The sequence below is a fragment of the Apteryx rowi genome, unplaced genomic scaffold (genome assembly GCF_003343035.1).
Source record: "Apteryx rowi isolate R43461 unplaced genomic scaffold, aptRow1 scaffold_3, whole genome shotgun sequence".
NCBI classification, from domain to species: Eukaryota; Metazoa; Chordata; class Aves; order Apterygiformes; family Apterygidae; genus Apteryx; species Apteryx rowi.
Window position 1 is genome coordinate 9836946 of NW_020449418.1, and position 17080 is coordinate 9854025.

The window sequence follows — 17080 nt, forward strand, 5'->3', positions numbered from 1 at the left end:
TGAAAAAAAAAAAAAAAAAAAGGAAATCCAAACAGCTGGAAGAAAAGACCCAATAAATCAAAATTGCCTAAATAAAAATCAAAACTAAAAATCTGCAAAAGAGTCTCTGAGAAACCACTTCAATATACTAAAATTTTAAGGGCTAAACTCTTCTCAGAGCACTCCTTTAAGTGTATCAGCACCTCCCTGCATAAAAGGTGAATGTACAGCTGTGAAACACACAAAATGGGGGTGGGGAAAAAAAATAACAAAATGTATCGGTCTCCACAAATCCTTGCTGTTTGTTACTTGTGTGACATGAGCAAATACAAACTTTCCAGATAAAGGTGTGACTGTTAAGCTGTCAGTTTTCCTCGGATTACAGCTTTAAATAAAGGCAGAGATTGTCTCCAGAGCAACTAGGTTCATTTGACTGTTGTCCCACACAAAAATAGTCTTGCTGTGGAGGCTTTTCTACGAGTCCCTCATTTTGCCTTCTTTTGCCAGCTTCATTACCATTTCTTCCTCTCATACAGCTCTTCTGGCAGGAGACCAGAGCATACAGACAGGCATATATGCAAGGTAGCAGGGTGTCCTTTTTTTGCCTGATGTGTACTACAGTTGAGCAGCTTTGCATGGAAATTCTCTGAAATCAAATCATCTGCATGGGCCAGCTAATACAGACTGTATTAGTTGGGGTTTGCCTTGGCATTATAGACCTGAATCAGTATGGTGCCCTTCATCTTCCTAACTATTGGGCGTGAGTAGGCCTGGGTGGGACTGCTTCACCCCTCCACAAATTCATTCCCATCCCACATCAGAACAAACTTCAAATCTTTCAACAAAGTGTTTTCATCTTTCCAGAAAAGGCTGCCAAATGCCTCACAGCTCAGGCACCCACCTATGATGTTAGAAACGCGCTGTTGCTCTGCCATAGCCCACATCAGAGACACCCGAGCTAACCATTGTGGTGCCAGCTACTGCAGGGTGCCCCTGCTTCTCCTGCTGGTCTTGCTCCAGTTTGTACAAATACTGAAATATTCAGAGCAGAAACTACCAGACTGCAGCTCCCATGTTCCAGACAAACACCCTCACCACTGACCCACCAGGGATTTGGCACTAAGCTGCTCTCTCTCAAATCCACCCTGGACCTCAGACCCTTTCCCAAATTAACACATCTTGTTGAAACTAGTATTTTACAAGGAAGAAGGGTACTTTCAACCAAACAAATATATTCAGAGCAGCAAAGAAAAAGGCCAAGAAAAAGCCCCCACCTCACCAACAACACTGAGTGCTCATACTATGGAAAAACTGCCAGGCAGTTATGGTTTTCTCTCATTAGTAATCAGGGAAAGCATCTGCAGCTCCACACGGCCTTTTCATATTTTAGCAAGAGAATGTCACACAAGATCATCAGTCTGTGGCACTTCCACAGATCACCCAGTAGGAGGTTTTATAGCTTCCTGTATTCACCAGGAATTTCCACCCTTTGATATTGCTCTTTCTAGCTCTTGGAAAGGAACCAGTCATGCAAACCCTACTTGGAAATTGGCACAGAAAACATGTAACATCTGACACAATAAAAAACGTTTCTTACTGAAACTTTTAGTAATATCAGAAACAAAAGGCAGACAGCGTAGGAAGAAGAGTAAATGATACATCTGCCTAGACAAATTCCCATGTATGCTTAATAATTACAGAAGCACAGCTTTGGGGTGTAAAGCTGATGACCTTACACAATTAGTCACCGGGAATTCAGTTTGGTTGGGTTAAAGCCTTCCTTTTCATACTTCTAACAATCCACATACATGGAAACCAGTTGACTGGCACTATATATATATATATATATGTATGTATGTATGTGTGTATATATGTGTGTGTGTGTGTGTGTGTGTGCGCCCTGTAATTTCTTCCACAATAGCTACAAAGTTTGTTAGGCCCTTATTTATCATCATTTAAAAGTCTCTAACAGCTAACAGATGCCCTCGTGGTTTCCAGTTAGTCATAGGCTATGATCCAACAACTCATGGGATTGCTAACAACCCAGCCTCTGCCCTAACCCATGCAAGACACTGCCCGCCTACCCAGCCAGGAGCAGCAGAGGCCCTCGGCCCCTCATTTCGCTTTCTTTCAGTGCTTGCTAACTGCTTGCTGTCATCGACCACAACATATACGTGCACAAGTAACACTGGTTTCACGAGATGAAGTGTCCAGTGGCAATACTGGTTTCAGGTGCTCTCAGCCTTCCCTGCTGCTCATTTCCTCTCTCACACCACAACACTTCACTCCCTCTGTTTTGCCAGCATAATTAGTTGAGCAGTGGGGAACACCTCAAACCAGTATTGTCAAAGATTTTACCTCAGAAAACCCCAGCCTTAGCAGGAGAAGCAAGACTGCAGGCTAGGACACCTGGTTCAAACTCCTTTCTCACCTAGGCACTAGAATTGCACCCAAGCTTTCCATCTCTGCTATCCATACTTTCTAACAACTTGCTCATACACAGGGACTACCTTTCATGGGGGTTTCTCCCCCACCTGTCTTCTTTTTTCTATTCAGAAGCTTTGATGAGGTGGGGAAAAAAAAGAAAGAAAGAAAGAAAGAAAGAAAAAAAAAAAAAGCTAGAGACTGGTGTAGGATCTCCTGACACTGCAACGCCTGGACAAATAGCAGTGACACATGTGCTGGCTGACTCTGTAGATAAAAAGTCCGTCACTTCCACAATTCATTAACCCTGACATGACAGCACCACAGACTGGATGCATCCAGAGTGCACTGAATTTACCACACATGCACTGGCCACATGCATAGCATCTGTATGGCAGGTATGATGGGTCCTGAAGCCTTTGTCTCCCTGTGCATGGACCATAAATATGTGCCTATCTTTCCACTGGAACTTGTAGACCCCAGGAACCCTTACTCAGACAGCTGGCCCTAAAAGTAAAGACGCTAATAAAACAACTAGTAGCCAGGAACCAGTTGTGCTTTCTTCCACATGTTCAGTCTTGCAACAGAGCTGAGCGCAGAGCTGGGAAATCTCTTAGCGAGGTCATGGTGAAACGCTGTTCTCATGCCTTTTCCTCTGCCCTGGCTGCTGTCTGACTGCTAATTGAAAACGTGTGCAAACTCCTCCCAAGAAAACTTTGCCCTCTGTCTTGTTACACATAGCGTGCTTTGACAATTAACTATCATTTCAAGTAATTTAAATGCTATAAACACCTATGTTTATAGGGCTTGAGGTAAACTGGAGCCCCTCTGGCTCCTTCTTTACCACAAGACCTTTTGCCAAATACCACAGACTTCTAAGATTTCTTCACTCTGAGCACAAGGGAGCCTACACACTGGGTCATGGGAGGGACAGCATAGGCGCACTGTGTAAACGGGGGTGGTGCTTGCCTATATCTGGGATATTTGCTTGTAGCAGGCTTCTGCTGTGCATGCAAAATTAGCTCATTGGCTATGGGAGTTAAGAAAGAAGGAGAAAATCCCTTTGACATCTCTGCCCTTTTCCTGACTGAGAGCCCTGAGTAGATTCCTTCAGGCTGGATGAATAGGATTTGCCCACAGTTTGAGACCACGCATACGTAGCAACTTTACACATAGCAACGCATCTCTGGAAAAACACAGCACAAACAGCAACACAGGTCTGCAGAGTCCTTCCTGCTCTGGGACCCCTGTGCCAGAGGCAGCTGCAGGAGAATCGGAGAACAGGCAACCAGCTGCGTACCTGGCAGGCTGGATCATGGCATGGGAGAGAGGCCCAGAGCTGAAAACGAGCAAGAAACGAGCTCAACAGAGGAGGAGAATAAACTAGGAGCCAACTATTGATGTCAACACACAAGCCTTGATAGGTCTGTAACATTACTGCCATGTGAGTCACCAAATCTGCAACTAATGACAATTTGGAAATCACATGTTTTGACACTGTATGTTTTTACTAAATGAAGGGGGACAGGAATTGCAGCGCATGCTCCATGGCTTGTAATGAAATCATGGTGCGATCTTGACGACCAATGTCCATGACGAGCAAATTGTTCCAATAATTCTCTAGTGTCTTCCAAGGAAGAGTGAGTTCATGCTAAGTCAAGTACGTCTCACACACCATCCCTCGACGATGACACAAAGGAGCCTGCTTTTCTAGTGCTGTGTTGCTATGTGTAAGTTGCTAGGTATACATGACCTCAAACTGTGGGCAAACCCTGTTCCTCCAGTCTGAAGAACTCTACTTGAGACTCTCAGTCAGAAGAGGAACAAAGAATGTCAGAGATCTCTTACTTTCTCAAAATTAATTCAATAACTATGTGCTGAGGGTAAGGTGTCCTTTCTGGAGATATGTGCAAGATGGAGTGGAGTTACTATTAAATACTGTGTACTGTAATATGTATATGAAGATTAAAATATTGAATTGAGCCCTTCTCACCTAATCCTGTCTTCATGCCCTATGGGGAAGCCCACAGAATAGATACCAAAGTGGAAAAAGGAACAGCAGATAAATCCAGAAAGAAATCTTACCACATTTTGCTAAACCTGTACTGCAAGAAAGATTTAAGGCCTATAGATTCAGATCTTGAGCTCATCCTCAACCCCTTTGCACAAGTTCATGAGAGGCAATTAGGGATTTCAGATCTTCAGGGAAGACACATAAGCTGTCTTGCACAGATGACTGCTACTCTACTCTCTCTCTTGACCAGAGGCCATATGACTTCAACAGGTGATATGTCCCCTTTCCCCACTTCCAGTATTCGTTAACACAGCCATGCTCAACCTTTTTTTTTTTTAAACCTTGTACCCTCATCCCTCCTTCTTCCCCTCAGATATGTTCTAACACATGTGCACACACACACAGCTCAGGATAAGGATGCAACAATAGTGGGAAGATCCCAGCCACGAGAAGGGATGCACAAAATCATGGAATAACAAACACTGGAAGGGAGGTTGGGTTGTCATCTGGTTCAATCCCTCCCTCAAAGGAGGGCCAACATCAAAATCAGGCTGCTCGGGGCCTTGTCCAGTCAAATTTTGAATATCCCAAGGATGGAGATTCCACAATATAATGCAGGAACTGAAGCTACTGAGCTGGGACATGGATGACAGCTGAAAGGTGACAGCTCAGCTCAATCATTCCTCCTATTTTACTCTGCATTGCTTCTCATTTCCTCCCCTCTGCTGAACTGAGCTCTTTTCAGTATCATTTCAGCTACCATCTGTCCCTGTTTCATGGCCACATTGCCTCTCTCCTCCCAGCAGCTGCCCTAGTAACATCCCTTCCTTCCCACAGACATACGTTCCCTGAACCTCACTGTCTGGAAACCACTGCATTATCAATGTTAGACTGGACTCTTAGGAAGACAAAACAGCTCCCACCTATTACTGCCTTGCCTCTGCATGGACAAGAAGGGGCTCTATAAAGGTTGTTGCAAGGACAAAGGACATCTAAAGGTAGGAAATTCAAAAAACAGAGGTGAGAAAACTTGTTTCACACAACTTTTCTTCAATAATTCTGCAACACCACAGGAATCCCTGAAGTCCAAAAACTGAAAATATCCAAAGAAGGACAGATAATTACAGACAATCAGGCATATCAGATCTCCAATTACTAGAAACCACGATCATTACTTTTCTGTTCTCTGCCAGTTATTTATGCTGTCTTCTGGAACATCTGGTTGTCATCACTAGAGATAGGATGCTAGAGCTAGCTATGGCACTAGTTTGACTTAGTCTGGTAACTCTGGCTCCAGCAAATCCTCTTTGATGTCTCTTATTCTATATTAGAATGTCTCCTAATTCTGTGACACCCTTCTCTTGGAGCAGATATTCTTGCCCCTTCCCCTCATGGGGAAATCCATCCATCCATCTCATGTGTCCCTACAGTCCCTAAGCCATTATGAAGCCTTTACTATTCATGCAATATCACAAACAGAACCCATCTTGGTGGCATTCCCTAAGGAAAAGGGTATGACGGAGCTGAAAAGACAGGCAGAGGGTATGGATTTTTGAAATTTCTTGTATGTTGTGCTGGCCTTTGTAAACTCAATTGTTGAGGGAGAAATTAGGGACAGAAGTAAAAATATAGATGAAGAAGGTACTATTTGTACAACTGTCTGACTGAAATCCCCCAGAGCAGGGATTACAAAGCAGAGTAACCACAGAGTGAAAGGAAGTGACTGTGACCACTTGAACAGTGGCAGGCCCAAGTAACCCTACAAAGCACAGGAGGCAAGCTAAAAGCAGAGAAGTCCAGGCCTTCAGCTGATGGACATGCATTATTAGTTATGGAACCTCCCAGGAGCTCTCAAGGGGGAATGACACCTCCCAGTGACAGCATTTGACAGACAGACTTTCCCAGCACAGCTCCCTGTTTTGATGCCCGATGAGCCACAAGAAATAGAAACATGTCAAAGAAGCACAAGATAAAAGTGAACAAAACAGTCAGAGCCTGATGAAAAACTGTAAGCTCCTACAACCATTTTTAGTGATGGTTTGTTATCAGCTGAGAGCTATCAGGAAAAAAATAACCYCAGTTCCTTTCCTCTCCACCTAAATTCTCCCAGACACTGCCTCAGTCCATCACAAAAAGACAGTTTGTGTTGATCATTATAATGACAGAGAGCGCTTCATTTATCTTCAGCATTACAGATGAACCATGACACTCAACCAATAAAAAAACCAACCCAGAAGCCCCAAATTTAATCTCAGTTATACAGTACTGCTAGAGTCTGATAACTAAGAGCTGCATCCTTTGTCTGCCAGACAGAAGCTCTGAGCAAGGTCCACTAATGAACTGTTGACAATGTCAACAATGAAAAGAGCACAATAGATATAGTGTATTTATCTTATTGTCACAGCACTGAAACAGCTGCTGTCTGTGGAAACCACTATGTTGCTTCTGTGGAGCTCCCTCTTTTCATAAATCCAACTCCCAGATGGTCTTGTAAACAACAACAGCAGCATAATGCAGCATATATAATAAGTTATGAATACAACATTCACAGAAAACCATGCAAAAAACACAATGCTCCTAGGCTGAATCTTTTCTTCAAGAACTGCCTTCTGCTTCATGCAAGTCCTTCAAGCTGCAGCCCAGGAGGAGCTGCCCATGTGCTTCCTGGTGCACAGCAACTCTGACACAGAAAACAGCTGATCATCTGCTTCCCACATGAGGCAACCAAGCTGGAGGGCAGACACAATCCACAGAGCTAGAGTTTAGCATTAGTCATCTGTGAAGGCCTGCTCCGGGTCTGCTACAGGTGAAGAGTGAATTCTTCTATGCCATGAGGCAAGCTACAGATGCAAAGTTTCTACAAAAAATCTCCACTGCCACTGGATGACTTTTACAGGCTGAAAGAGGTTGAGAGCCAGCACAGCAGAAGATAATAGAAAAGTTCTCAGGAGCCATGGATAATCGGGGATGCCAGCTGTCTGGGGAGAGAAACCTGAAGGCAAAGAAAGGGAACAGAAGGTAGTTCAGGGAAAGCAACTGGAGAAACAGCCAGAGATAAAAATAACAAAAAGGAGAGTGAGGAAAGGAAAACAAAACAAACAAAAAAACAAAACAAAACACAGAGCAGAATGACTCGCTGGAGGGATAGAAAGAAGGAAGGGGGAGGGAAAGAGCAGTTTGGAAAAAGAGGTCTTATCTAGTAAAATAACCCTGTAGGACTGAAACGAATTTCTGATTTGACAGCTCAGAGTATCTGAGCAGGATCAGGCACTACATGTAGGCATGACACAAACAGCCACAATGGAAGAGCATCTGAGCTTCCAAAAGGCAATATAACATTAGTATCAGATAGTGAAATCCTAGCAGAATAGTATTGCCAGAAAACACCCTACCACTCTAAAAGCAAAACTTCGAAAGGTTGCTAATGAGCTCTTCTGGCTTCCTTGTTCAGCATTTAAGGGTCTGATCCAGCCCACACTGAAGTAAGAGGCAGGCATTTGACTGTAGGGATTGGATCAAGTTCTAGGATAAATCTTAAATATTACTTCTAAGGAGTTCTCGGTTAGTTACTGGTTTCCAGTATCTACTGGGCCCGTTGCAACTATTTCTAAATCACCAAGTTTAAGTCAGCTCCTAAGTCCATAGTGCTGCCTTTCTCATGAAGAGTTATTTAAATACAAAGTCATCCATTTTGAAGATACAGGCAAACAGACAGATTAGTAACAATTAGGCTGTGCTCTAGCTCTGCTAATAGAGAACTAGCCTGTGTTTCTCTGTGATCCTCTTTTGTGCATTTGCCTAGGCCAAGGGATGGGCACATTTCAGACACAAATAAAATACTAGCAAGTTACTGTAACATCATAGTGAATCATATTTAATCACCCTGCAGGTATGCACATATCTAACCCTGTTTACCAGCTTACTAGTAAGATGCTTTGTGTTGTTCAATGTCCTTGGCCCTTAGCATCATAATACACTCCAGATACACACACAAAGTGCACTTTGCCATGTGCTGTTATTACTCATCCAAGACAAGAGCAGATTGTGTGGAAGCCATTCTCTGCTGAAACCAACAATAATAGCAACAACCATTACTAATATTGCTGACATATTAAAAAAGTTCCTCTTAAGAAGTTAATAACATCAAATAGCTCGAGCTTTCACTCCTCAAACATATCCCTTAAATGTTACATACTGTAGTTTGACTAAGCTGTAGGAAAATTCTAGTTCCTTTAATGCTACTTAAGCAAATCTGTAGGAACTTTGGATTCCTTCAATGAAATGCAAATTTGATTTGCAATGTTTTACCACTTCCTCCAGATAAAAGGCACAACTAATATTCAGCTACTTTCAGAAAGCCTAAGATAAACACACGCACACATATACATATATACATATATATGTATAAGAATAGTCACACACACAAATGTATATGACTGAATGCTAAGACACACAAAAGCGTGAGTTTGTCAGGTGTTTTTGTTGGGCTAAATACACTGAGCTTTAATGTGGGCAGCAGGACCTCTGCTGTAAAAGAGAACATTAAGAAACTGTACTCACCCCAAAAGTTTTCTAAAGATAGGACATGCTCCATGCAATCCTTACTTACAGCCAAAGCTTTGCTTAGGTGTCATTTGGTTAAATGAGATTTTTACGTATCCACTATAAGGTTACAGCCAGTCATCTTAAAATGCTAGTATGATGAAATATTCTCTATGCAGAGAAGCACGTCCATGTCCCCACCGTGCAAAGTAATTTTCTTTAGAGCAGCTTAATTTTAAACAGACTATTATTGAAACTGTGAATTGCGCTGGTTTTGCTTAGAAACTACTCCTGGCTTTTATTCCATCTCTGTCGAAAGGTTAACCCCCACCCCCTAACCAAGCTGAATAGATCATGATCTCCTTACATTAGGTTTCAATTTCTCAAATCCTGGGCTGATGCTTTGCTCATTCCAGATTCTACTGAAGTCAGTACATCTATTACTGGAGATAAGGATAAGGGAAGGTTACTGGCTCAAGATTTAATGCAGGAATTGAGTCTAGGAGGCTGAGGATGCTTAGTGTTTCCAGCTGTTCATGCACGAATAGTGTATGCTACCTAGGACTGTCAAGTAAAGATATCAATTTTCCAGTGCAAGTGAATATAATCCCATCCAGCTCCATCTGCACAAACAAAGCCTCAGAGATATGTGAAAACAGTTTAATATTTTGCAAAAGCTGCAACGCATTCTGAGGCGGGGGAGGAAGCGCGCGGACTGGCGACACTGAGGAATGTGAACGGCTTTAGGAAGTGCAGGGCCTCCTCTGTCTTAAGCAATGGCGAGGAAGCAAGCTGGGAGGGGCAGGAGACCAGGGCCAACAAGGACCCAGCTACTGAGCAGAGTCTGTCTCTGGCTAGACCCAGCACATACCCCAGCCTTGCTCCCAAACTACTTTTCAAAAGCCCAGAAAGCGAATATGTGCAAGCACTACCTTGGGAAGTCAAATTTTAGTGATCCTGGCAGCTATGCCCTGCTGTTCTGGACATGTTGTCCCAAGTCGGGGATTCGTTACCCGGTAATTCAGATAATGGACCCGCTGGACACCCATTAAAGCAAAGGCCCAGGCACCACAAAGGCACTGCTGCTTAGAATTTACTGCCACTCAGCATTACTAAAAATCAAGCCCAGGGTACTTCAGTTTGGGCACCCACAATGCATAATAAATTTTCCCTATATTTTAGATCCCTGCTCAGCAATCTAATCGCTTGAGTCCCAGAGACGTGGCACAAGCACTTATTGACTGGCACGCAACAGGGCTGAGAGGTGGGAGCGGGGGGATCTGCAGAGGAAGCCACAGGACTCCTCCAGCTCCCGCCTGCACCCAGGTGGGGGTGACAGTCCCCCTTGGGCATACAGCTCCTCAAACTGGCCCGACCCTCCACCCTAGCTGAGCAGCAGATCCTGGGCTGCCATTCCCCTGAAGCAGTGTATTCCTGCTGTCTGCAGAGGGCACTCAGGGCTTGCAAGTGTTAGCAGAATTCACCGAGTGTCAGCTGAGAGGAGATGCCACATCCAAGGAATGAGAATGAGCAAGAGCAACCCAAATGAGGCATTTTCCATTACCAGCAGGTGAAAGGACAGTGACTCCTATGACCACAGAGCACAGCAGAAAGAAAATAAGGAGAGGAAAAGGTATAAATATGTTTAAACCAGACAAAAAAGAGACCCCGCTAGAGGTTAGTGATTTGGCAGGACAAAAGAAAAATGCAGTTGCAAGTGACGGAGCCCGCAAGACATATCTCACTTTAAATACCTGTCAAAAACCACACTTGGCAAGCTAACCTGGGAGACACCCTCTCAACGCTACCTTCCATCTCAAGGAACAGAGTCTGCCTCCACAAAAGTAAGACTCAGAAATAAAACTGGTGGATTTACATCGGTATGAAGGGTAGAGAATCAACCCCTAGAATTTCAAAACCCAGTCCCTTTGCAAAGGGGTTCATGTTTGCAAGGTTTAAAGAGAAACTGAGAGCAGCAGAGAACTTTCCCATTCTCTCAGAGAAAAATGTACACAACATATTGGCTTCTCCCTGTTCCCATTTAATCAAATCATTTATGTGGTTACTGAGACAAGTGGGGAGACTGGAAATGATAAGCACACATCAGTTTTTAGATAAGCAGATGCTCCACACCACCTTACTTGCTTGAAATATTTTAGAACAAAACACATAAAATGAATCTAAAAAAAAAAATTCCCACCAAACAACACCAAAATCCCAGAAAGACTAATAGGTACATTCTGCTTCTGTACAGATCGGCCTGAGTATGGGTGACATCGCCTGAACTTGGTTGATCCACTTCAGAAGCTAACAGAGAAGAGGAATATGGCTTTAACTGCTGGTGCAACTCCCCTGTTTTCAAGAAAGTTATGTGAGGAATTATTTTAGCTCCCTGAGTTGCTCCATCCACTGGCAAGCACCGCAGCTTTTTTTTTTTTTTCCTCCTTGTGGCAAACAACATACCAACGTGCAGAGATTTTTCAGCTACAGCCCTTCTCCCGCCACCAAAATCCCCCCTTCACACATCCCTGGGGAAGCGTCGGGGGGAAGCCGACAGCAAGGGGGAGGGGCAGCGACAACAAGGACCCTTTTGACCCCCAAAACGCTGCCTGCGCCACAACATCCCCGGGGCAGACAGGGACACCCGGGGCGGGGGGAGGGGGGGTGGTCTGGGACACTTTCCTGCGGGAACCCCGACTTCACCTCTTCTATGGGGGCTCGGCCGCCCGGACTGCGGGGCAGCCTTTCACCTCCGCTTTGCATTTATTTAAAATAAAAAATAAAAATAATTTAAAAAAGAGGCCCCGGGAGGGGCTCCCAAGCCCAAAACGCCTCTGCAGCTTCCCTGCCTCCCTGCCCGGTGCGGCCCCACAGCTCCGGCTACTCGCGCCGCGCTCTCCCCGCACGGGGCAGGGGCAGGGGCAGGGGCAGGGGCAGCCGCCCCGTCCGCCCGGCCACCCGCCCCGGGGGAAGCAGCGGCCAAAAGCAAGCACGCGAGAAAAAAAAAAGAAAGAAAGAAAGAAAGAAAGAAAAAGCGGGGGCTTGGCCCCCAGGGGCTGCTCAGACCTTGGAGCAAGGGGGACCGGGAGAGCTCGGGACGGTCCTCGGGGAAGGAGTCCAGGAGGCGCTTGAAGAGGCGGCCCAGGTCGGAGTAGCTGCGGTGCAGGTAGAGGACGTTGCGGTCCGACCACTCCGTGCGGATCTCGTAAAACTCCTCCTCGTCGCCCCGCCGGCTGATGATGAGCCGCCGGATCCCGTTCACCCAGCAGCCCCGCACGTACATGTTCACCAGCGAGGTGCCCTCAAACACGGCCGAGGCCATGCCGCCGCCGGCGGAGGGCGAAGCGCACCGCCCCGCGCTGCCGCGGCCCCGCGCCGCTCCCGAGCTAAGGGGGGGGAGGAGGAGGAGGAGGGGGAGGAGGAGGAGGAAGGCGGGACGGGACGAGACGGGACGGGACGGGACGGGACGGGACGGGACGGGACGGGACGGGACGGGGGTGCCAGCCGGCCCTGCCCCTGCCCGCCGGGGCCGAGCCGCCTCCCGGCGCCGGAGGGAGGGCCCGGCGGCGGCCCGCAGACGGCGGCGGCCCCGCGGCCGCTGCTGCCCCCCCGGCAAGGCGGAGCCCGGCGGCGCGGGGGCGGCTCCGCGGGCGCTGCGCCCCCCGCCCCAGCACCCCCGCGCCGCCGAGGGACGGCGCGACCCTTCTCTTCCTTCCCGGGACGATTTCGCCGACGCCACGCACACGATGAAGATTTTCTTTCCCCTCCCAGTGACCCTAGAAGTTGCTTTTATGGTTTGTTTTTTTTTAACTTCCAGCTCGGCCCGCTGAGGAAGGAAGGGAGGGAGAGAGAGAGAAAAAAAACCCCAACAGTTTATACTGCCTCTAGCTGCTTCATGCGAGGCTGTCAGCCCCCAGCACCCCACGCAGTTTAAAGGCAGCTCTCTGTGCCGTGAGACACCTACATGGAGACCCCAAGCAGCAGTGCTGGCACCTCCGGAGAGAGGGGCTTTGAGGGGGGCTGCAGCAGGAGCAGGGCCTTGGAGCAGGGCTGCCCTGAGGCTGGAAGCTCATCCGTCACCAACAGGAGAAGCAGGTGGAAGAGCAGAAGTTGCTGGTGACTGGGATATGCTTGGCCTCTTCTTAACAGGCCTGTGCAACAACATCCCCGAGGAAGACTGCAGCTGTGCCACCTTCGAGCAGGAGGCCTGCGCTTGCAAACACTTGCCCTCCTTCCGACACAGACCCCAAGCAGTGTCTTAACAGCTACAGAGCGGGGCGTTGGGAGAGCTCACCAGGGCTGCCACCGGCCAGCGGTGCCTGAAGTGGTCAGACCCAGTCATCTGTCAAAACTAGAGAGGCATTTTACAGCAAGGAAGCGTGGAGGAGACACCTGGAGGTCTGAAAACCTCTAGAAGTTGCAGAATTAAGATACACCTACTGAACATGAAGTAAATGACAGCACAGAGATGTAGGATGCATCCCCCAGGACTGGCCTCCGCTTGCAGGTTGTGGCCTCTGGCACTGAGCCTCCTGCTTCACTGGGACTCGGCTGTGCGGAGAGAAAAGGTGGGCGACTTTCCTGGCTCATGCGGTGGCCGAGGATGGAAGAGATCCTTCCTGTTTGGGTATTTTTGGGAGGCTGGAGGTTGTTGTACTCACACTGCACGTTATTGAACTAGAGTTGGTTTGCCAGCATGACAGCTGCGGATCGTGAGGCCAGGAATTCACACAGTAACAATTCAGCTACTGTTTAACAACTCAGAAAAATCAGCAGAGGCCAGAGACAAGAGCTCTGTTATGGATACCAACCAACCAAGCGGTACTGGGAAAACACCCTAGCTGAATCAGCTTGGGGCAGTACAAATAAGCACAAGCTGAGTGAGGTGAGGGATATACAGAGGTGAAAGATGTTTAACAGCTTTTGGGAAGTGCACGGAATAACTGAATCACACTCTTTTCAATGTACAAGGTATTGCTGATAACTGGCTAAATCATTCTGATGCCTCATTGCACTATGATAAACCAATTCCAAATCAACAAATGGTATTATGCCCCAGTCTCAGTTCAAATTAAGTATTCAAATACTTAATTGCATTTTAGTTCACTTTGAAGCGCAATCATATGGTAAGAAAACAAACAACTGAGCCATATTATTCCAAACAGAAATACATGTGTCTGTTTACTGTAGTCCCGCTCTACAACATCGGCAGACTTTTCATTAGAGAAATCTAAAATTTTTAAAAACAGGATCAGTGATACTGAAGATGTTGAACTGGGACCTGAAGCGTGCAGAAGCAATTCCTGCCAAAATGACTTTACTGAAAACAGGATTGGGCCTGTAGCTACTATATAGAAGTAGACTAAATAGAGGACCTAAAGGTGCATGCATTCCAGGCAGAGTAATATACCCCAGCATGGAGTGAAGTGTGTGGTAAAGGCCCACCCACTTCACCTTGGCTCACCACAAAAGGGTGTTCACAACACTGGCAGGCTAGACATCTCTTGTGTACCGGATATTAGCTGTTCAGAATATTCAATGCGGTTTCACAGGAAAGGAATTGCTGTGAACCTTTGTAGTGTAGGAAGATCTCAACACAGTTCTTTTTGTTCGGGATAGGCCTTAATCGGGGAGGCCTCTCCTCTTGTTCCAGTACATGGTGGTCTCCCCAGTTCTTCCATGTAAAAACAAAACAAGAAAATAAAATGCCTTCTCTTCTAACAGTCGCTGTGGTAACCCAAAATAACCACACATCCTAAGGAAGTGAAACTTCTAGGAAAAGAACTGCAAGACTAACCCTTTTTTTTTTAAGATATCAGCCTTGTGTTGCTTATAACTGTTCAAGCAGTGAAAGCACTTGACTTGTGAGCATTATTCACTCCTACTGGTATTTTTCTCCTTTGCAGTAGAATGATTTTTGCCATTGTCAGCCTGCCCAACAAACCATGTGTAACTCAGCAGACCTCCAAGGCTCTCAGCAGCTTGGAAAAGCTCATGCTACAGCCTGATTCTGCAAGATCTTGGTCAAGGGTCCTCAACTTCAGCTGGGTTAAGGGTTGCATCCACCATCCTATAGGCTTAGGCCTGCTCAAATATTAAATGTTTGGTTCTGTTTTTCTCTTTCAATACCAGTGCCACCCTTCCAACTGAAATAAATTATTTAAATTACGCAAATCCTGTGTGCCTGTCACTGCCTGCTCCTGGAAAATGAGCCTATGCCAAAAATTTTGCATTTAAAGTGCTTGATGCTGACAAACTGATGCCAGATCCTGATTTTTAGAAGTACGAAAGGTAGAAGTACTCACATGCCTAATGCCTCACAGGTACACAAGCATTTGCTGGATGAGTTCCTTATTCCCCAGTGACTACGGCATTGTTGCAGAAAAAGGAATCTTAATCCAGTGAGTGCATGAAGTACAAGATGCCCTTTTCAGAGCGCAAGGATAAACTGTGGCAGAGCTTTAAAACCTGCCACAGACCACTTCCGCCATGGCCACCTTGTTGCCTGCGGGCTGGTCGATAACACACTGGAATTTAATCTTGTTCTCAGCTCAAGCAGCCAGATACATCCTTCTACCTACCTGGTACACTCTTGAGCTTCTCTATCACAGTGGTGTGGTCCAGCCCAGTCATTAAATCTGGGCAAAACTGTTATACATGAAGACTGGCTTAGCAATAACTGTCTGTTACTGATTGGCTCCATAAAAGTTTTGCTGGAAAATGTTCACACAGAGAAAATAAATGTTTGCAGTAGAACAGTGGTGTTCCAAGGAGCAAGGCAGGTCTCGCAAGATTATCTGCACCATGGGACGGAAAATGGATGTTCGTAAGGATGGATAATCACAAGGGACATCGACATCTTGCAAATGAAAATATCTCTTACTATTAGCACCTTCTATTGTTGCTATTCAAATTGTGTTTGTTGTGCACTTTTAAAAGTAAATAGAGGGTGGTCATTTGCATTTGACTAGTTTTTCATGTATATGCAGCATGGGCAGAGACACTGCAGCAGCATCTGCTCTTCATCAGAAAATGGGAAACATATTTGTCTTTTCTTAAAGAAAGGCTTTTATTAAAAGATATTTATAGTCCTTTTTGTGTGACATGTAGGGTTACTATTTTCCAGATTTAACTGATGAGACAAACATAATTAATGGCAATTGCACCTTAGAGAATAAAGATGCCAGCTGAGTATGTATTTTACCCCCTTGCATTATTGTGATCTTATTTTCTCGTTGCAGTCAAAAAATACTACCAGAATGCATGTATTTTCTTGGCCAGTTATTATTTTGATTTCTACCTAAGAATTTTTCAGTTTTGCATTTTACTTTCACATACTGGTAATCAGTTTCATGCATTTAAAATACATGCACTGTACCTACCACACATGTTGTTAATTGGGTCGCTGAAATGACCCAGGCCCTGTGAAGATTACTCTGGCCAAAAATTAACTCTCAAGCCTTCAAATGAGGAAAACACAAAGTGGTTCAGCAAAATTGCCTGAACAGGAGAAGAGGCTTGGGCCAAATCTTCATGTTTGGCTTGGGTTGGAAACAGAGGTGAGAGGTGTTGCATCTCTGGAGTGGGCACACATACAGGAGATGGTTCTCATGAAGAGCCAAAACTGAGCTCAAGAACAGAGACAGGCTGTGATTTGAAGGCAGCCTGGTTTTGGCAGCACTGTTAGGAGATCCTTCTTCTGCACCACAGTAACTGCCCCTGCGCATAGGGCTGCCAGGAGATCTGGGTAAAAACCACAGTATTGTGGCATGGAGCAGGAACAAGGAGTCAGGGGCACAGAGGTACTCCTTCAACTGCTACTGCCACCACAGCCGGGCTTTTGGGAAAAGCTGACTTGAGGAAGGAGTCTGAATAGCTGAGATGCACCATCCTGGGAACAGGTTAGAGGAGCAAGGTGAGGATAATGTGTGTCATGGGGAACAGAGGCTCTCTAGTTGTTTAAGTTTTCCTTTGCTCAGGGAAGCTGACTTTACACATTCCTGAAAATAACCAAAAATTGCACCCAAGGTGTCTGGCTCCATTCATAATTTCTCTAACTGGAATAGGGATTCAAGACCCAAATAATTTAGCAAGCCACTTAAGTCAAAAAGCAGTAACTGG

General features: G+C 45.8%; 1 protein-coding gene across 1 annotated transcript in view; it reads right to left on the reverse strand.

Annotated features, from left to right (window-relative positions):
- Positions 1-12315, reverse strand: part of PXDC1 (PX domain containing 1) — a 24617-nt gene extending 12302 nt beyond the window's left edge. Inside the window, exon 1 of the mRNA XM_026069725.1 lies at positions 12026-12315. Within this exon, the coding sequence (XP_025925510.1) occupies positions 12026-12281 (256 nt within the window). The 5' untranslated portion in view covers positions 12282-12315. The remainder of the gene's footprint in view (positions 1-12025) is intronic.
- Between the last annotated feature and the right edge of the window lie 4765 nt (positions 12316-17080).